The sequence below is a fragment of the Anser anser genome (assembly GCF_964211835.1).
Source record: "Anser anser genome assembly, chromosome: 3".
In the NCBI taxonomy this organism is placed as follows: Eukaryota; Metazoa; Chordata; class Aves; order Anseriformes; family Anatidae; genus Anser; species Anser anser.
In genome coordinates this window covers 64,831,457-64,853,148 of record NC_139722.1, presented here as the reverse complement: position 1 = coordinate 64,853,148, position 21,692 = coordinate 64,831,457, and the positions used below count along the sequence as shown (strand labels likewise).

The window sequence follows — 21,692 nt, the reverse complement described above, 5'->3', positions numbered from 1 at the left end:
AAAAGGACCCTTCCTCTCAGCAGGATCTCAACTTCATATGCTTTTCTACTGGATGTATTCTTAAATGCTTCTTTCTGTTTCCATTTCTGTTTCCCTTTCCCTTTTACCTTTCCCTTTCCGTTCCCTTTTCCTTTCCTTTCCCTTTCCTTTCCCTCCCCTTCCCTTCCCAAAGTTACACTTAATTCAGGAGGTAATGCTATTCTTATTTCCTTCAGTGTTACAGGCCTCAGACTGTGCCCAAAGACACTAATAGATTCTGTTTGACTTTGCTGGTTCCCAAATCTTTGTTAAGTAGTGACAAAGAGTCACTGCTCTGTGCATCTGGGGGAGGAATGCCCCTGGGTGAGGAACAACCCCAGGCACCAGTACACGCTGGGGGCCACTCAGCTGGACAGCAGCTTTGCAAAAAAGGACCTAGGAGTCCTGGCGAATATCGAGTTGAACATGAGTGCCCTTGCTGCTAAAAAGGCTAACAGTATTCTTGGCTGTATTAGGCAAAGTATTGCCAGCAGGTCAAAGGAGGTGATCCTTCCTGTCTCCTCAGCATTGTTAAGGCCGCACCTGGAGTACTGTATCCAGTTCTGCTCCCCATGCAGTACAAGAGAGACCTGAACATACTGGAAACGATTCAACACAGACCCACCAAGATGATCAGGGGGCCTCTCCTATGAGGAGAGGCTGAGAGAGCTGGGTCTTTTCAGCCTGGAGAAGAGGAGGCTCAGGGGGGATCTTATCAATGTGTATAAATACTTGAAGGGAGGATGCAAAGAAGATGGAGCCGGGCTCTTTTCAATGTTGTCCAGTGACAGGAAAAGAGGTAATGAGCACAAACTGGAACACAGGAGGTTCCATATGAACATCAGGAAGCACGTTACTGTGCAGTTGGCTGAACACTAGCACAATGGGCAGCCTGGTCTGGGTATCCCAGCTTGAGCAGAGGATTGGAACAGATGGCCTCCAAAGGTCCCTTCCAAACTCAGCCATTCTGTGATTCTATGTCTGAGTCTCTTGGCATATTGAGATTCAGAACAGAAATTGTTCAGTTCAGTAGCTGCGGAAAATTATTAGCAAAGAAGAGGAGATTTTCTTTTTTCTTTTTTTCTTTTTTCTTTTTTTTTCTTGGAAATTGAGGGTATTTGAAAAACAAATGAAAAATAGCTGATTGTTATGACTGTAATTTGTCCATATTTTATGCAGGAAGCTATATCCTCCTTTCCATTTCTGAAATCTGATTTTTTCCATGACCTCACTTCAGCACAAGGAATGAAATTACTTCTAAGCTGAGGTACCAATTAGTCCTTAAAATGGAACTGTAGCACAAAAAAACATCTTGTTCTTGTCCTAACCTAGAAAAATACACATATTTCATTGAATGATTTCTGTATGCAGACTTCTTTTTAATTGTTACACTAGCAACTTAGTCAAAACAATAGCTAGTCAAAGGAGGCTGTAGCGAGGTAGGGGTTGGTCTATTTTCCCCACGTGCCTCGTGACAGGATGAGGGGGAATGGGCTAAAGTTGCGCCACGGGAGGTTTAGGTTGGATATTAGGAAGAACTTTACTGAAAGGGTTGTTAGGCATTGGAATGGGCTGCCCGGGGAAGTGGTTGAGTCACCATCCCTGGAGGTCTTTAAGAGACGTTTAGATGTAGAGCTTAGTGATATGGTTTAGTGGAGGACTTGTTAGTGTTAGGTCAGAGGTTGGACTGGGTGATCTTGGAGGTCTCTTCCAACCTAGACGATTCTGTGATTCTGTGATTCTGTGACATTGCAGAAAATTCTATGGGTCTAATTCTGCAGTCATACACAGGCAAAACTCTCACTGAAATCAAGGCATGACTGGACCCAAAAAAGGCTTTTTTTTTTTTTTTGAGATTTTCTTTTCACACTTTTAAGCTTCTTATGCAAAATGAAGTCATAAAACCCCTTTACTCCTTCAAATTGTAACTGTACAAAATTGGTAAATGCTTTGTGAAAATGCTCCATTTTTCCCTTTAATACTGCATCTTAAACCATAAGTATATGTCCTAGCAAGTTACACACACACAGAGAAAAAGCAAAAACAGAACAAAACAAAACAAAAAACAACAAAGCAACCCTAAAATTTATTTTAAATTCGAAAGATAATGAAGGTAAGACATTCAAATCAGCATGAAGAATACCATGCCAGTCTTTCACTTCTAAAAGCAGATTCACAGCTAGCGGATGATTCCAGCTGGAATGCTGCACCCTAGGCTGATACCAATGAATGCGTTGTCACCACAGTGGATTGCAACAGTGGTGCTGCTTGGGAAAAATGTTTGAACAGTTTCCGATACTTAGAGAATATCCCACATTACTGATTAATTCTCAAGCCATATGAACATGGAAGGAATTTGGAATAGCTTTTCTTGGCAGGCTGACAACCTTATTAACCAGTAACAAACAAATTCAATTGCATATGTTAAGAAAAGTACCATATTCTACGAAGCTGTCAGTAAAAATATGTATATAAATAACCTCCTCATCACAAAGGCATTCCTCTGGAAGACAAATTACTGTAGGCAGCAGATCATAAACATGTTACTTGTGTGAATCATATTACCTTTGTCCTATACATAGAAACAAAAATTATTCACATAATGAGGTATTTTTTAGATGGGGATTAAGTGTTAGATGACTTCTCTTCAGCAGTAATCATGAGTGTGATTCTCTTCTGCAATGCTGCATAGAGGATAGGAGATATTTATTTTTTTTGTTATAGCTTTAGATCTTTATAAATATGCAGGTGGACAGGGTAATAAATGACTAAAAGTGATTGACATCCCTGACTTTTTATGAAACATAGCCTTCTAAATGTGATCTCAAAAAATTCAGCAACACACAAGACCATTGTAATCACAGTGAATGTGTACATGGCAGGAAGGAAAATTGTATTTTCAATGCCCTCTGGCACCATGCATGAGGTAATGTTAAATATTTTATCAAGTGCTGCCACATTACACATGTATATTGCATTCACTTCAAAACCAAAAAGTTGAATCTGAAGCCTAAAAGCCACAACTTCAAGAATAATCCTTAACAAAACAGAGAAGATATAAAAGATAGTGTGGGACATCTTCTGGAGGATGTCTTCCTGTTTGATGCTCTTACATGTGGCATAAAGGTGAAAAAATGCTCTGGGTACCATTACAATCACCAGCTGTAATGCCCAGAATACCTAATCTGTAGCAGAAACATTGTTAGGTCATTTAAAACTGCATTGGGACAGCTAAAGTTGGCACATACTGGAATAATCTGCAAGCCTGTTTTTAAAAAAATCAAATGTATAAGAACATAGGTGACACAGTAAAGGTAGAAATCACTATTATGTTTCAACTAGAAAAGCTCACTTGCTTTCTGAAAGGTCTGGATTGTTTTTATGAAGGATAGAAAATACAACTCCATATTTAGTCACAAATGAAAGGTCATTGAAAGGAAAGTATCCATGAAAAAGCTAAGTGATAATTAGACCAATCAGTTACTGCTTCTTACATGGGAAAATTATGTTTAATTTTTAGGAGTTTATTGCCTTAATATTGGATCTCTACAATTAAAAAAAAAATAAAAAATAAGAAAGAAAAAGAAAAAAGAGAGAGAGAGAGAATTACCTGAGGAATTATAGGGCTGAACTGGTTGTAACAGAAAAGATTAACCTCCCTGGGTTACCTTCATCTAGGTCACAGCTGAAATGCAAGGCCTCATTTCCATAAACAGCAAAGCCCAAAACACCAAGGAAAAACATAGGACTGAGCCAAAGCAAAGGGTGTGGAACTCGCCAATTACCCTTGGCGGCCTGAGCTGCACATCACAGAGTTATTCAACATGAAAACAAAAATGAGCAAAATAATTATTGTTGGAGGCCTACTTGCTCTTTATCACTATCCAAAATATTTATTTTATCCTCCCTGTTTTAAAAGGAAAGAGTTTGCCTGTGAAGACAGTAGTAGCTCTCTAACAAAATAATGGCTTAGAACAAGTTATTGTTGCTACGTGTTTTCCATAAGCACTCATTTATCTAACCTTTATCAACTAATCTGTCAGTTTCACTATCCGGCTCACTCAAGTCTTTCTCCCCTGGCTGGGGGGAACCCACAGCCCTGCTCGCCAGGTACCAGTGATCATCTCTCAGCTGTAGGAGTCCCCCGGCACCACCACTTTCCTACCCTAGCTGGGAAGCTGACAGGTTCAGTTTGCAGCATCTGGGGTTATTAAGTTAAAAATATTTTATATTTAAAGTCCCATAACAAAGAGGGATGTAGCCAAACTTGGAAGTTGTTGGTCCAAGATTAGGTGAGTGCTCAGTTATGAAGATGGTGAAAAATGCTTCTGTAACTGTGTTATTTACTACATCTCCCTTGTCAAGCAGTTAATTAATGTCTATTTATCTCTTGGAGGACTGTAAAAGGTGTTGTGTTAGTAGCGAGACTGGGTTTCTAAATTTTTTAAAAGTGCTCTGCTGCTCTGCTGCATATAGAAAATGCTAATGCTTGTGCCTATTGAATCAACTACAAACAAAAATATCTCACAGTGGTATGTGATCAGCAATAAAATATTGTGCTTCTCAGGGTATGTGATGAACCTTTACATTTAAAAAAAATGCAGTAATTACAATTACTGTGTGTTCTTTTTCTTCTGCTCATAATACATGTGGAGCTTAATTAGCATCCAAAGCAATTTTAATTGTTCCTGCAATACTATAAAATCACTAAATTAGCTCAGCATGCTGGACAGATTTTGAATATCAGTAATATTTTAATCATTTAATTATTTTAAAATGTCAGTTGCCATTGAAAACCTATGGTTGAATGTACTTTAAAAATATATGTAGTGGTATTTTTTATGGCCTCTTTAAGCAATGTTTAAAAAAGCAGTAATGGAGAAATCTACTAGTTTCTAAGCTGAGATAGATCTTGCAATGCTTTTTATTATGCTTTATATATAGTAGCCATTATTTTCACGTTAATCCATGAACATGAATCTACAGTAAACACTACATTTGGTCAGGAAGATTTTGATTTCATTATAGATAGAAGCAATATTTAAGGACACTTTCTGGGAAAAAAACTGCACTATACAAATGCTACTCTATAGCTTTTTGTTGTTAGTTGGAGGTAAAATAACTACTTACCTGACTGAGTCACCTAATCTAAGACAATCAAATCATTCTTTGTATGACTGCAGTAACAATATGGAAACTTGGATATCTGTCTTGTTATAAAGATGCTAAGAGTTAGCTGGCAATGCTCTGCTCTAGTTCTGGTAGCACATAATGACTACAGCTGAATTGAAATTAAAAATGAATTTTGGAGAGGCTGTCAAATAAGCCTGATACAAACCCCACGGGTGTCTGTGCTTGAACCCCACCGACCGTGATGAATGGGTCCATAATAAATCTGTCAGATTCTTAGAAGTGGTTCAAACATGTGTCCTATGAGCTAAAGTACAGGAAGCCCATTATCTTCCCACTAGGAGGAACGGAAAGCAGTGATTTTTCCTTTGTCTTGTGTGTTCAATAATGTGTTTCATAACACTGCATTAAGAGGATGACTTGAGATGGGAGTAGAGTAAGCTGGCATTGTGCCTTCTGAATACTATCTGCCAAGGCAACTCAAACAGTTATTTGGGACTTTCTTGACAGAAAATCTTTTGTTGTTGTTGTTGTCTTGAATTTGCAGGAGAGGCTGCCTGTTGGTTGTCTATTTCACACAAATAAGACAGAAGATGTTGGTATCCTTGTTTCTAAGTGTGTCTTTACCCTGTCTTGTAGTTCGAGGTTGCAACTCAGCAATGTGCTCTTTAACCTTTTAATGAGTTTAAGTTCTACTGAACAATCACAGTTAAACAATTAAAAAAAAAAAGCACACATAAAGATGCACTTTTGCTTAGAGCTTGATAGGGACGAAGTAATACTTTAACAGTAAGCACCCAGTTCATTGCTTTATTAGTGTGTTTAAATGTAATGGCACATATTATCATTATTAAATAATAATTACAATGAAAGAAGACTTGTTGAAAATAAACTGGTGTCAGTAAGATAAGATTTTGTCTGCCAAAAGAGAACTCTCATGGCTAAATCTTGTAAAGTAGCCTCTTCTGTCAGTTTTGGTTTGCAGAGTTCCCTATGCATCAAAGCTTAGGGCCAGTGGAGGCCTCTGCTAGGTACAGATTGGTGCCTCCACTGCAATTGTGACCTGAGATGGAGGCTGGCTCACTTTCAGCTAGGGCAGGAGGCTCATGGTATCGGTGGCTTCCTCACTTCCTCCCAACTGTTTTATGTTTAGCATGAAGAGCAGTAGGCAGGACCACATGCTTCTTACAGGATGTGTCAGGGTGCAAAGGCTGAGAGCTAAGAAGGATGCACAAAAGAGAGCCTGGGTTTATTACAGAAGGGTATGGCCTCAGCCACGGCACCTAGTCTGGGGAGGTGCATGTCATATGTTAAGTTTCTTCATCACAGCTTTTTTTACATACAAAATCTGCAATTGAAAAAGCATATTTTAAAAAGTTAAGGAATAGGCACAAAGAATCACTCTCTAGTTTTGTTTTTTACAGTCCTCATGTCCAGTAATCCAGCCTTAACAAAGAGGGGATTTCATATTGGTGTTTGTTGCAGCTTTCCCAGGCCTGTACACAGGCAGACACAGCTTGGCTCTGACCACAAAGTGTAGCTACTTCTTCCATTATCTGGAGTCTCAGGAGAAGAAAGGGCTGCATGGCACATATCTGACATCATTTCCATTAATTAGCTGCTGTTTAGAGCTTGTCCCTGGGCAGCCATAGTTGTATTTGGCATTTCACTTTTGAACATACACAGTTTGCTAGCTCACGCTGTTTGTGACATTCTCTACACAAAACCACAACAATTCTTTTTAGAGTAGTTCTTCCCACATCCATTTCTCCCAGGGAAACCTTTGGCATTGCCTATGAGATGATTAACTTTCAGTGCTGTTCTACTAGTAAAAGAATTGTAGGGGTTTGATGTCTAACCTTAGAGTTTGGGATCTATCCTTAGATATGTAGCCTTAGAAGCTGAACATTGTCTTTCTTCAAGGTAGAGACACAGCACAAAGTGTTTCATATCCAGGGAGAACTTTGCCTCCATCCTCTCCTCTCTCAAGGTCCAGTTACTGCTCCCAGTTACTGCTTGAGCTGCTTGAGTTCCTGCTACCCACACAGCAGCAGTGGCAAAGCCTGTTATCTGTTTTGGAACCTGGGGAGAGGGGAAGTGATCTATTTCTACCCTTTAAATCCTGTCCTCTTACTCTTTAAATAGATCCTCTGACTCAAGAAGCTGGAAGGTAATGGAAGTCTCTGCCAAAACAAGCCCAAATAAAGAAAGGCTATACTCAAGTAACAAGAAAGAAGACATGACTTACTTAAGGTTATTATATATCCAGCTGTCTGGGAGAATTTACTCTGCACTACAATGCACTTTTCCCAACTGTTGGTCTAATGTGTGATACTAGAAACTTTTCCCGAAGGTTTGGTCCTTAATGCTCAGTGTTTTAAAGTCAAATAATAGTTGTGGCTTGTTTGTTGTCTTTTTTCTTCTTCATGTGACTGATGATCAGGCTTTAAACATGACCACTTTCAAGGCTGTATTTAAATGCAGCTACACAGTTCTCTCATTCAGTTTGCAAGCCTGCATACTTAATTACAGGCTACTTACTGTAGGTAGCTTTAGTGACAGATATAGTTGGATCTTTGTGGGAATATGCAAAGTTTGTTGTGATGTGCAAATCCTCAATTAGCCCTTGGAGTATCAAGTGCCTCAAACTGCCCGAATACATGGGAAGGGAACCCTTTTCCCTGCTGTTAGCACGTCTCAGTAGAGGGCGTTTGTGAGATGCGTGGAGTTCTTCATTCCTACACAGACTGATTTGGCATCCCTACATTTGGGAATTACTGATGAGGCAGATTTGCCTCCCACGTTTCCCAGTTGTCACAGTCCCTGCCCTGTGATATTGCACTCCCAGATATGCTCCCTCTGTGCCGCCTGATTTCAGTTTGTGCGCAGATTCTTTCCCACTAAGGAGACACACCTGCACTGCTCGTTCTCTCCTTTGCTCTTGTGCTAAATTTTGTGTCATAGCTGCAAGATGAAGTTGTCTCTAGACTATAATGTGAAATAAAATCCAAAGAGATGGATAGATTTTTTTTTGTTTAAAAAGAGAATGATGAACAGTTTGCCTGTGAGGATCTAAATTCCGGCTGTTTTATGTCAGGGTCTGTGGAGCTTTTCCCTCTCCTTTTCGCTTCTGCAGGAAATTATATTCATGCTGTTTGAGTATATTCTCTTGCCTTTACACAGACATCCGCTGAATGACATTAGAAACATAATCTAACTTTCTGTTTCCTTTGAGCTGGAGACACTCATAGTCTCCAAAGGTTATTTCCTTGCTGTTTAGAGTTCTGAAAACACAGAGTAGATAAAATCAAGTGCTGGTGAAAATCAGGAAGGTATATTCCTGCTGAAAATGTCCCTAATTCTACCTAATTCTAAGGAATTCCATATTTCAGTCTAGATGATGGGTATAACTTACTTGGGTAGAAGAAATTCTCCTGGAGGGCAGCAGTGGGAGTGTAGTTTCAGTGCAACAAAACCCAAGGGGTCTCAGCTTTCTCCATGCAAGCTGTAAGTGTAGCTTATGCCAACAGAAGCTTTAAATTGTTCTTCTGTTGATATTCATGTAAAAAGACTCACCTTCTGGTGTTTTGGTAAATTGATATCGGATACACGTTGATTTTAAACTATGTGATATGGGAGTTATATTGATTGTTCACATATAAGCCCATTTTCAAATAAATAAGTGGAAGGACCACAGCTCATATTCTGGGCTTACAGGGTTAAAGACAAATATTGGATCCAACCAATGGAAATCAAAAAGAATGGTTCAGATTACTTGCAGGAGCATGCATATCGATGTTCCTAGCAAAGTCTGTGTGCACTCAGCAAAGTAGAGCAGGCTAGCAATTGTGATAATTTCCAAGCAAACTGTAAGGCTGCCTCAAAGGGAGTGTAGATGAATTTAACACAGTGTGGAGGAAAGCACTGTCAGTGCCAGGAATCACTTATAAGGGAGCTCCATGACAATTCCTATTACCTGCCTAGTAAACGTGAAGTTTCTAGCCTGATTATTTCCGAACACTAGCACTGACTGTTTCCAGAAGATAAATCATAGGCAGGCCATGTATAACTGCACATATATGGTACACCACTTCTCGTATTTCAGTGCTCAAACTCATTCTCCCACTTCAGCAAGTCATCCATGCATTCATTTTCTTTTTCCATATACCTGTCATAAACCCCTAGGGCTTCAAGAGAACTATTTTAATAATATGAGCAAGCAAGGTCACTGCAAACTTATACATCCTCCTTTCTGAGAAGAGGAAGGGCAACAATCAGTCCATGGAGAATGTTACTAGCAAATGCTGTTATTCCTCTGTGTTAACTCTTTATCTTGAAAACTTGAGTCCAGTAGAACTGTTTGTCTTGCAGCATAGTTGAACTGCTACCTAAATTCACGGCTTCTGCTGGAAATAGATGAAACTGTTTGGAAAGCCAATACATGTGCATGCACTAGGAAATAAAATATTGAAAAGCAAGGATGAAAAGCAAGAGACACTTCATAGAAGAAAACATTATTCTCCATTCAGATATACAATTTGAATAAAAAGTAATGATTAACTCATCAGCTTTCCCCATTTCCCTATCTGAGACTAATACGAGTTGCAACTTTGGAGAGTAAACCCCAAAACTTTAAAGGCAGCTAATGTCTTTCAGTAGGAGCTATTCAGAACCCACATATGGGTGAGAGGAAGAAATCCCCTTCATCTCCATGCCCTTGCTCCCCGGTACCCTGCGTTTCAAAGCGCTGCTGTTTCAGCTGCGTGAACTGGGAAGATCCGTGCTTGGAAGACGGGTTTCCCGAAGGAGAGCCCACCTCCCACCCGACGCGGAGCCCAGCTCTCCGGCTTTCCCAGGCGGCGCCTCCCCGGGATGGCAGCGGCGGGCAGCACCGTCCCCTTCGGCCCCTCCGGGGACGTCCCCATCGCTCGGGGACGGGGACCCCCGCGGCTCCCCTCCGCGCAGGGCCCTCCTCGGCGTCTCGGGGCTGGGGCGAGGTCACGAGCGCTGGCGGGAGGGCGGGGAGGCTCCTCCCAGCACCAGGTATAAATCGGGGCCGCGGAGTAGGGAGCGGGGCTTGCTCTGCGCCTCGCCCCCGGCTCGGGAGCCAGCCGCCAGCCGCCCGCCGCCGCCGCGGGGACAGCAGCACCGGCGCCGCTGGACAGCTCCGGAGGCTCCGCCGCGGTGCGGCCCCGACCCGCGGCCCCGGGGGGCGGCAGCACCGCGCATCCGCCGGGGGGGCCGGGGGGGCGAGGGCAGCCTGCCGTCCTGATGGCTCCTGCTGAACCCCAGGCTCAATATCTCGCCCTCCTGCCCTCCCGGAGAAGGGCTTGTCCACAGAGCTGAAAGGGAGCGGAATAGTTCTCTTTTCTTTCTATTTTTTTTTTTTCACTTTTTCCCATTTTCTTTTTTTCTTTCTCTCTCTCTCTCTCTCTCTCTCTTTTTTTTTTTCCCTTTTCCTTTCTTTCCCTCCCTACTCTGCTGGCAAATGGTGTGCCCTTCGCATTTCTGAGCGGACAAACCCTGAGAGAGAAAAAAGGAGAAGAAGAAAGGCAGAGGGGAAAGGGGATAAAGTTGGTTGACTTGCAGAGAGGTGAAGATTTTCAGTGACTCCCACTGCACTTTACACGGGAGACCTCCGCTCTGCCGGGAGGTGAAGGATGGAGGCAGAGCTGCTGTCCGAGCTCGCGGCTATGTCCCTCGAGGGGAATGGGAGTGCCCAGCTGGTGCCAGACGCAGTCCTGCTGCCCCCGGGGCAGGGCACGGCCATGTTCACCATCCGCTGTGTGATCCCTTCACTTTACCTGCTCATCATTACTGTGGGCTTGCTGGGAAATGTCACCCTTATGAAGATCTTCATCTCCAACAGTGCCATGAGGAGCGTGCCCAACATCTTCATCTCCAGCCTCGCTGCTGGTGACCTGCTGCTGCTGGTGACCTGTGTGCCAGTGGATGCCTCCCGCTACTTCTCCGAGGAGTGGCTCTTTGGGGAGGTGGGCTGCAAGATCATCCCTGCCATCCAGCTCACCTCTGTTGGTGTCTCTGTCTTCACGCTCACGGCCCTCAGTGCTGACAGGTATGAAAGCTGGGCTGCCCTTCCCAGTCCTCTGTGGCTTGGGCTAAAGCTAGCCAGTGCTGGCACGAAAGGTAAGGATCCCCTCTGATGAGCTATCCCTGGTTTTCAATCCCCTCAGTCCAACTTGTGAGTCACCTATAGGTCTCCTTCCCTCACTGACTGATGGCATGTCTGCTACTAACTGAAGTTAAAGGGTTTCTGGAGATGGGTGTGCCTGTGGCTCCAACTTCCAGGATGCTGGAAGCCGGACTGGGGTTCCTATTGTCTGCATCTCTGGGATAACCCAGAGCCATCCCAGAACCTGTGTATTGAAATACAGCCTGCGTATTAGAATTTTGCTCATTAAAGGAAGGGTCTAGGTTCTAAATATGATTCATGCCAAGCCACAGTGATATGTCAACAGTCAGAAAGCAGCTTAAACCAAATCAAGCACAGGAGGATTTTTAATAGATTTATTTCTTTCTGCTGAGAAAGTGTGTGTGAGAGCATGTGTGTGTGTTTTTGTGTGCTTGTGCCTTAAGAAAACACCAGGTTACCTGAGGTGACCGCCAGAAATTGTTCAGCCTCTGGGAACTTGGAGGCACCAAACTGTTCTATTGGACTAGTCAGCTTTAAACTTTTAATTCAGACTATCCATTTTGTCTTCTTTGGAACTTAAGAAAAGGGGATGGAGGGCAACAAAACCAAAAAGGAAAAAATCCATCTCTAGTAATTGTCAAATTAGGAAGAAACAAAGACCTGGACCCAGAACTTTTCCTCCCAATTAATTTAAACAGATTTTAAAGTTATTTATAAAAACTTGGTAGCTGTTGGACTGTGCTTCACGCTCTGAAATACCAAATCTGGCAATGTAATTGGCAACCTTAAACTAAATTAAATTATCTTACCCCTCTTATCTAAACACTTTTATTCAGACAGAAATGAAAATGTTAAAATCATTATTCATAGGAGGTACCCCATTTTTTGTTGCATTTTAAGCCAAACAAATGTGTTATATTAGTGCATGAAGTGACATATCTTCTAACTTACAGTATAGTTTCCTCAAAACTTTTCCTCTTCTCTTCCTCTTCTCTTCCTCTTCTCTTCCTCTTCTCTTCCTCTTCTCTTCCTCTTCTCTTCCTCTTCTCTTCCTCTTCTCTTCCTCTTCTCTTCCTCTTCTCTTCCTCTTCTCTTCCTCTTCTCTTCCTCTTCTCTTCCTCTTCCTTTCTCCATAAAGTATAACTGTAATTTATTTATCTTTCCCAGACAGTTCAGTAAATCATTTGATTCCACTTAACAATGCTCTTCAGTGGCCATCAATTTCACTGGTATTTGAATCAGGACCTGAAATACTTTTGTATAAAGGCTTTATAATATATGAAAATGGATTGTGTTCTTGAACAGGAGCATGCAAAACATACTTTAAGGTAAACACCTGTAACTCCCTGATCAGCTCAGTTAAGGAATATGTCAAAAATTATCCTCAGAGAGATAAGCGGACCTTTCATTTTCCTTTCTGCTCTATTTTCACTGTTTAAAAAGAACAAATGTGGCATATTACTTGAAATGGAAAGAATTTATTTGCAGAAGATATATCTCTAGTGAAATATAATGAGAAGAAATGTTGGTGGTTTAATGTTAAGGATTCATTCATTTACTTGTTATAGCTTTGGAACATTTTTTTTCTCATATACTTTTATATTCTTCTTTTAACTTCAGAATAAATTCAAGAAGTCATAATGCTGAATCTGTTTGCACTGAATGCTTTTAGAATTATACATCCTACCAAACAGTTACAGATGGTGTGATGTGACCATATAAGCTCATAATAAATGCATTCCTCCAGCAATTTGAAGTGCACATTATATGCAAGTATCAGAAATGGTTATATAAAGAATTTGGCAACTGTTTCTTTAACCTCTGTAGTTACATTTTCAGTTTTTGAGAAAGCAAAACAAAACAACAAAACAAAACAAAAAAAAACACTTATTTTTCACTGAGGAAGAGAAGCCACTGACTTCATAAACTGGTGTCTTTTATCCTGGGGCCCAAGTCATCTCTCAGTGAAGCTGGATTGACTCTTAATGGAATTTGAATTGGACTCAGTTCTACTTTTTGTACAACAGAAACTTGTCTTCGAAGAGGAGGCACTGGTGTGGGGGGGTTTTTGTTATGATAATTTGTGGCCAGATCCTAAGCTGCATCATCTCTATGAGATTCAGTTATGGAGAAATTATGTATGGGCAATTATGTCAGCACATGGGAAGTGGTGGAAGCATTCTGCAGCTAAGAGCTGATAAGGAGGCAAGGCCTGGTGGGGACAATATTGTCTCCAGATAGGCAAAACAGGATTTTAGCAATTTGGTAGCAGTGATATGGCTAAAAAGGCTCTGTTATAATCTGGTACAAGTTTGGTCTGGCAGACTATAATGTCTTCACAGTGGCTTCTTTCACAGTTAATGCTCCAAGCATGTTTTTATATATGGTCATTTCCTACTTTTTACTCACTGTTAGCACAGAAATATATAGAACTCCAGGCAGTGATTGCACAAAGGAACAGATTTAAAAATATTTACAACTCTTTATAGTTTGCCTGCATGAATTAGGATAACAAAGGATATCTTGGTTTCCAGAGTGAATTTAGCACTTACTGTTTATGAAGGAAATAAGGCATAGCAAATTACATGTATGTGATACATTTAGCAGTAAGAGCTACAGTAGAATTAAACTTTGGTATATCACTACCTAAAACTGAAGCCGTAAGGAAGAAAAATTAGCATACATTAAGTACATCTCTTTTCTAAACTGTCTTAATTTCATATGGCTTTTTGCCGCAGAAGTCTCTAGTCAATAACACAACATCACTAGTGCTTTTAGTTTGAGATATGTACACCTTCTGTTTTTAAGCTTCATTACCTGATACTGAGATTTGTTTATTTATTTATTTATATCGGCGTACAAACATCATATGAAATTTTTAACTGTACTTCCTAGTCTTCCCTAAAGCATGCTTTCAGATTACAGTCAACAGCACACAACAAATGTGCTCAAGTTTGTCTCCATTCCAAGACTAGCTGCGGGTCCCAAAGAGACACTTTTTCAGCCTTGGGCTTGTGCAAGCTGTCTCTCCATGTCTGTCTGCTGAGGTGGGCAGTAGTGGCCTGCTGTGGTCCCACCCTTTGGGGCACAGGAGGGTGGCAGCAGAGACAGTGCAGTGGTGGAACTGTCAGTGCAATGTGTTGGCATAAGAGGTGGGCACACCTCTGGCAGAGGCCTGGGGCTGCAGAATGTGATGCAGGAGCAGTACTGCTGAGCCAGCTGTCCCCTCTCACTGACACAGATGAAATGTACAGGGACAGCACCCCTTCCTCTCATGGCCATTGCTCCTATTGATTTTTCTCTATCACAGAGAAACCAAACCACCTCTAGGTAACTTAACAATTCCCTATTTAAGCACCACCAACAACAAAAACCACAACCAACCAACCAACCAAAAAAAAAAAAACCAACAAAAAAACAAAGGCGGATTACAGAAAGAGAAAAAATAATAATTAGAGTGGATGAAAAATGAAAAAAAGGAAGGAGACTGAGGTACAAAATAAATAAATAAAAATAATGAAAAAAACCCAACAACACAAGAGAACCAAGGGGCAAAACATCCCCAGTAGCACTCAGCACACCCTGAAGATAGACACAGATCTTGTGCGTGATGGCCAGGGATACACTTACTAGAGGAGTGGTGGTCTAAGGAAATGAAAATGGGACCCTTGCCAATGCTTCTTCTCCAGGGGCCATGGTCTGCAGTCTTTGACTGGGCCAATGGGTGTTGAAGAAGTCCCAGGACTCAGTGTGGTCTTGTATGAGGATGTTAAGGATAAGAGGTGACAGAATTATAGTCAGAGGGATTGCAGCATGGCATACATGAAGACAAGTTGTGCCAGCAACTCCTTGCTGAAAAAAGGACAGAAGTCATTGCTCACCTGACCTGCGCTGTGCCTGACTTGATCTATGCCATGAACTTGTTCACTGTGTTTTTCCAAATCACATCCATGGTGGGACACAAAATTAGCTCAGAATGTAAACTGGGGCCATGGGGCCCCTCACCCTCTTCTCAGGGTAACGGATCTTGCAATGTTGTGCCTAGGAAAGACTCTAGGGTAAGGAAGTGAAACACCAGAAAAGTGTTTCCAAAATGCCTCTCAGAGCTAAGGGTGAACAGGTTTTGAAGGAATAAATGGCAGCCCCTTACAACAGCTTTAGAATTGTCCCTCTCTCTTTGGCTGTTACTTATGCCTCATTCTTTATATGAACTATAAAAATAGGATTAAATTTAACTCTGCTACTTTTTCTAGATTTAATTTTCTTTCTAATGAAGGGTTTAAATGTGTTAACTCAAATACAGTCCTGATGCATTCTAATGAAGACAGTGAAGCTGAACAGTGAAGCAACTGGCCCTACTGCAATTCAAATAGCATCTTCTTCATATTCTTCCCCAAAAATATGACCTTTGATGAGACGTTTACTTGAGTAACCAGGTAACAGGATTATTTTATGAGTTCTATGACACCTTTCCTATATTTTAATAAGAAAGTATTTTAAAAATTTAAATTCACACTTAAATAACTAGAGTGCCTGAATGAAATGCTTAAAAATAAATGCTATAAATTTGAATAGCTAAAGTATTTGATTCTTTGATGATGACGATGATGATTATTTATTTGATTTAATTTTGGAAGATTGCAATTGGCATTTTTAAAAGTGTACAGAGAATGTACAGAGATTCAAAAACATTTTGTGCAAGTTTAATATCGATGTGCTGACTTCTGACTGCAGCAGATGACAAAAAACAGTCTGGCTCAATTTGCACACCTTGTTGTCTTGTTACTTTTCTTCTGAACTTATTTAAAGTTTCTTCTTTTGTCAGGTGCTGATTAAAGCTGAAATATAATGAAATCCTCATTTCTTATTACAAGTAGTGGAATAGGTGAAGCAGAAAAGTGGACATGATTTCCTTTTGAGTTCTAATAGCCAACATTCAATGACTAAAGAGCCTTGACGAGGAAAGTAGCATTAAATGACATCCTGGAAATGACTTATAATTAAAGAAGAAAGAAAAAAAAAGAAAAAAAATCCAGAAATAGAATAAGAGTCTATCTGTGTAAGAGAGAAAAAAATACCTTGGCTGTAATATATAATAGATATGAAAACAAAATTATGTGGAGCTAGTAGAACTATGAAATCTGTAAGTGTAAATCTTGGAAACCCTAACATTTGAAATTAAAATATTGAATGAATGACTTACTGAAATATATTAAACAAAATTGATGGTCCAGATGTTTTTCTCACTGTAGGCTGTAGCAGTATGGTTATAATTATGTGATAACAGGCAAGGCAAAATAAATTGAAGAAAGGTTGGGCAAGCTTTGTCTTTTACATTTTTTTCAGCTCACGTTTTAGTTTATATGTGCAAACTTGACTCACAAAATAAAGCTTTCTGGGCATGAAACTCTGGTTTATTTTGTAGGGATCAAAATGTATCAGAACAGTCTCTGATCCTTATCAACCTTTTATTTAGGAGAGACATGGGGTTGGGACTGGACTTTTTCTCAGCTTTTCATACAAAGAAACTCCATCTGGTCATGTGGCTTCTGTCTTGGGAGGCTATATGAATTAGAAGAAGGCAGTGTGAAGCTCATGTAGCAGCAGCAGCCATGTAAAACAATTCCTTGCATAAAATTCAAGCATTTTGGTCCAACGGAGAATGGCATGATATAAAAGTATTGAATCACAGCACTAGTGAGGTGGGAAGGAACCCCTGGAAATTGCCTAGTCCAAACCCCTTCTCAGAGCAGGGTCATCTAGAGCAGGGTGCTCAGGGCAATGGCCATCTGAGTTTTGAATCTCTCCCAGGATGGAGGCTTCACAACCTCTCTGGGAAAACCTTTTGATCACCCTAACAGTAAACATTTATTTTCCTTATATTTTGAAAGAGATTTTTCTTGTATTTAATCCATAGCTCAGTGCCGTCACACAGGATAAAGGATGTGCACAGGAGAAAACCCTCTACCTCCCAGCTCAGCTGCTTAAAATGAAGATGATGAGGGATGGGACCGTGTTGCCCCAGTCACAGCAAGGTGGTTGTCATTACTGGAGCTCTACCTTTATGACCACCTTTATGTCCTTTGTGTGTTTACAAACCCGGAGGGTTCCTGTTGGGCAGAGCTGGGCCTACCCTCTTCAAGAGCTTCTTTCCTTGCCATTACCTCACATATAGGACAAATATTTGTGAAGATGGGTAGCCAGCATGCTGAAAGTGGTGCTCCAAGTAACATAGCATGTTACTAATTGCCCGGTTTTGTGGTTGCACAAGACAAGCAGGGGAGTGGGATATTTGCCCTTAGTAGGGCAATTATCATATTAGTCTCACACTCGCACAAGAAGCCTGCATTACAGTTCAAGAAAAGTTTTTATAGATGGCCAGTTATAAAAGGAAGTTCAGTTTTTACATGTATTGGTCTATTGGCTCTTCTCTGCCTTCTTGCGTATAAGATGTCCTTAGGTTGAACTTCACCCAGAAACAGGAGCAATCACTTTTGTCAAGTTAACAGTGAAACCTGTTCTCACCTGTTCCCACCCCAAAATGTTCTAATTTGTTTGTAACCATTCCATACAGCTAAAAGGAATATGATGGAAAATATTTCAGAAAGAAAAAGAGGATGGGAAAAAATGCAGGAGAAATTTTATGTTTGAAGTTGTTTCAGGAATTACCTTTTCTAGGATAAGTTAGTCTAAGTCAGGCAATTCAAATCAGCTGCTGGAGAAGTTCATCTTGGCACAGCTGAAAGTGATATCTCAAAAACAACATTTTCTACCCACATTAGGCAAACTATGTTTCTCCTGTTCTCGAATTTCTCAGACAGAAGCATCTGTTAAACTCTTTTCTCTGTGTGTGTGTCTTGTGTGTGCTTTTCAACTCATTCATTCAACAGATTAGTCCTCAACATGGCAAAGTGAAGAATGGCTGTGGTGTTTATCCTAGTCTGTGATCAGTGCGATGCCTTTATTGTGCTGACAGCAGCCAACCTAGCTTTGATTAATGTAAATGCCAGTGTCCGATAGCCTTTTGTAGGTTGCAGCCTAAAACCTGGAGAACTGTTACAAAACCATTTCTTCCGTTTCCTGTTTCTTTGATCAGTTCAGTAAGAGCCTATGCCTCTGACAGGTAAAATAGCTACTGAAAAGCAGGTCTAGCTGAATTCTTACTAAGCAGGGCTGAACATAGATCTCCATACATTTATTTTGTTTGTTTGCCCCTTCCAATAACATGGTGAACACGATTCCCTTATATACTTTGTTGCAATGTGTTTATCTCAATTGGACTGTTGGAATCCTCAAGTCTGCATTTATCAGGTGCTGAGAAATAATGTGGAAGATCAGATATGCTCTACCAATTCTACCTCGAGGGAAAAGCTTTCACTTGTTTTCTGTGAAGATAAATTTGTTAGACAATGAGTAATAAATATATTTGTCTATTATAGATGTGCGGAGTGATGGATCACTCAAATGTCCTCCCCAAAAGGGACAATTTCTTTGAATCTTTGTTTTAAATGGTTTAATTATTGAGGAACTGGTGTATTTCTCACATAGGTTATATCTGTAGGCCCATTCTTCCAGACTATATATTCCTAGTGCTAGATTTTGCGTGTGTTTTAGTATGTACTAATAAACAAAGCACGTGCAACCACAATTCCTAAGCCTGATTAAGTGTTTACTATTTACTATTAACGCTATTAACGTTTAGTAATCCATGCCAAGACTGAGCCCAGTTTGACGACATGATCACAAATAGCAAGTTCTTACAAGTTCACAAAAAGTTGTGGAAGGCAAGAGGCAAATTTGTTTCCCTTAAAGAGAAGTTTGTTTTGTCATTTAGTTGATAGAAGTTGTCGGATGTTAGAGAAAGTAACAGAGACAAATAACCTGTATGCACCTTGATGCAATTAATTCTGCTGTGTGTAGTATTAATTAAATATTTCCAGCTTTGCACAAGCATATTTACAAATAATATTATGGTGTGTGTATGAATATGAAAGAAGTGGATTATTCTAGTATGTTATGTGTTATCATTCTGTCTTGTGTGATTATCTTTTGTTCTTTACATGTCTAACCCAAATACTGTTTCATTTTTTTTTCCAACTACTTTTCACAGTTTTTTTTTTTGTTTGTTTTGTTTTTAAACTTAGTGTCACGTTTGTACTTTGGCTCAAAGTTTGTTTGACTGTAATTTAGAGATTTGTATTTTAACTTTTTTCCTCCATTATTTTTAATGTTCAATGCCATCTACATTGATTTCAATGCCAATTTACAACAGAAGTTACAAATTAAATGGAAATGGAAACAAGCTTAAAAGTGCCAGAGTGGAGCCTCCTAGATGATAATACTGGAGCAAATCTATTAAGTTGTAGCTTTTTGAATTTAGAAATCAGAGATTTTGGGTCTAGATTTTCAAATGGTAAACTCTAAGTCTGTTCCAGATCCATTAATAGAGATTTAGTTATTTATTTCTTCCTGGCTTGTATCATTTCTAAAAATCATCTGACAATATAATGTTCTCCTCAACTGTTATCTGCCATAGGCATGAGATATTACTGAATTAATCAAGGAAATAGGAGCACTGCTTTTGTAACAACAACAATTTTATAAGGGTAAACTAGCACTGAGCATATCCCACATGTGGGATTTCTTCTTCTGGGCAGAGCATTTCTTACTGATCTTCTGCTCCAGCACTGATGATTTTATGAGACAGGTCTCATGCTTTTATGAGATAGGAAATGATCTTTTTCATTCAAGTATCTGTGGATATCGTTGCTGCAAGACATGCAATAAACATATAGTTGATATGCAGATAAGCGCACAACTCTGTCTCATCACTCTAAATGCACGAGTATCAACAGGATTTGGACTGAGCCCCATTTTTGGTAAATGTTTCTTTCCTGAAAATCCTTTGACCTTTCAAGGTCCAGAATATAAACTCAGAAAAAACAAGAGAAGGTTAGGTGTGATTTTCTATGATTTATTTATTTATTTATTTATTTATTTATTTATTTATTTATTAAGAAATGGAATTACAGAAAGGTAGAAGAAATATCTAAATGGAGAACAGAGCACTAGGAGACAAATCCAAACAGCACTAAGGGACAAACCCATACAGTATGTGAGCTTGTCTAGGCTAAATGTGGCAATGCCTATCCTCTAACCTAGGTGTTGATCTTCCTCTTCTCCTGCCTAACCCTCCCAAGCAGAATCCAAAATCCAAAATTACAATTAGTATTGCACTGAGGTAAGGGCTCCAGAAAGGCACCCAAAACCAAGAGAAAATACATACTAAGCTGCCTCATACTTCCCAGGGGGAAATGCAAAATCTAGGATTTGTATGACACAGCCTAGTAAGAATAAGCTTCTCTTGTCATTGATGAAATATTACTTTTGCACCACTGTCTGGCAGGCCTGGATAATGACTTTTGGATATGCTGGCTGAATGAGTGCTCCATTTTCTTTTTGGAGAGGCAGGTACCAGAGTTCCCTCTGTCACAGTCACAGCTGTTTTATGAAAGCTAATGCCTTTGGTGGGCTCTAGGCATTATTTAAACCCTCCTTTGAGCTCAGATTACTCAGCTTCACTGGGCTTAGTTTCAGGATCCCAATAAAGTTCAGATGCAAACTAAGTAGATCAGAGTCAGGGGAGCTCTGGTCATGCACAACAGGGGAAATAACAGCTACTTGCATAATTTAAAATTCAAGAAAGGAGGGACAGAGTGGAAGAGGGTAGGCCAGCCATTGAGTGAGTTTTTTGGGTAGTTTTCTTGGGATCAGGCACTGGAAAATGTATATTTTTTGTTGTGCATGTATGTACATGTGCTTATATATGCATATAGACATATATACACACATACAAACATATTCAGAAGTGCCAAAACATAGGCCTGAGCACTGAAGTCAACTACCTTGTCAAACTGTTAGAGCAGCCCACAATGTGGCCTGGCCTTGCCTTGTCTTGCCTTCCCTTCCCTCCGCTCCCTCCCCTCGCCTTCTCCTCCCCCTTCCCCTCCATCCTCTCCCTTCTCCTCCCTCCTCCCCCTCCCCCTCCTCCTCCCCCTCCTCTTCCCCCTCCCCTTCCGCTCCTCTTCCCTTTCCCTTCCATTGTCTCCTCTTCCTTTCATTTGTCTATCTTAAAAATGTGTAAAAATATTTTCATCAGTGACTCTTTCTGGGCATTATCAAAGTTAAATGTGAATCTATTGGAAATACTAATATATACTAACTTTTCTGAATAATAGTCAATGAAGCACTTTACTATTACTGTCCTCAGGAGGACAACTGAACAAATGAATGATGGTGCTTTTAACTAGTGCAGTTACAAGTAAATGGACTTAAACAAGTAAAAAGCCAGATTGCAGGCAGTGAGCTATTGCAGGATTTGTAGTAGGTC

General features: G+C 40.3%; 2 protein-coding genes across 5 annotated transcripts in view; one reads left to right on the top strand and one right to left on the bottom strand.

The window, feature by feature from the left end:
* Window positions 1-21,692, top strand: part of NMBR (neuromedin B receptor) — a 67,541-nt gene that overhangs the window by 34,871 nt on the left and 10,978 nt on the right. For 2 of the 4 annotated variants that reach the window (XM_083828419.1, XM_083828418.1), the window contains exon 1: window positions 17,515-18,425. The exons of 1 other annotated variant lie outside the window; for it this stretch is intronic. Coding sequence is in view for 1 of the 3 variants with exons in the window: in XM_083828416.1 (XP_083684542.1) it covers window positions 10,809-11,224 (416 nt within the window). In the remaining 2 variants the exon portion in view is untranslated. Of the gene's footprint in view, window positions 1-10,800; window positions 11,225-17,514; window positions 18,426-21,692 lie in introns of those variants that run through there. One more of the 4 variants, XM_083828416.1, reaches the window with a different exon arrangement.
* GJE1 (gap junction protein epsilon 1) lies at window positions 2,737-8,110 on the bottom strand (the record flags this gene model as incomplete). Its single annotated transcript, XM_083827632.1, is given in 5 exon segments — window positions 2,737-3,198; window positions 3,629-3,679; window positions 3,682-3,764; window positions 3,767-3,818; window positions 8,063-8,110. Coding segments are annotated over 5 exon segments (696 nt in total).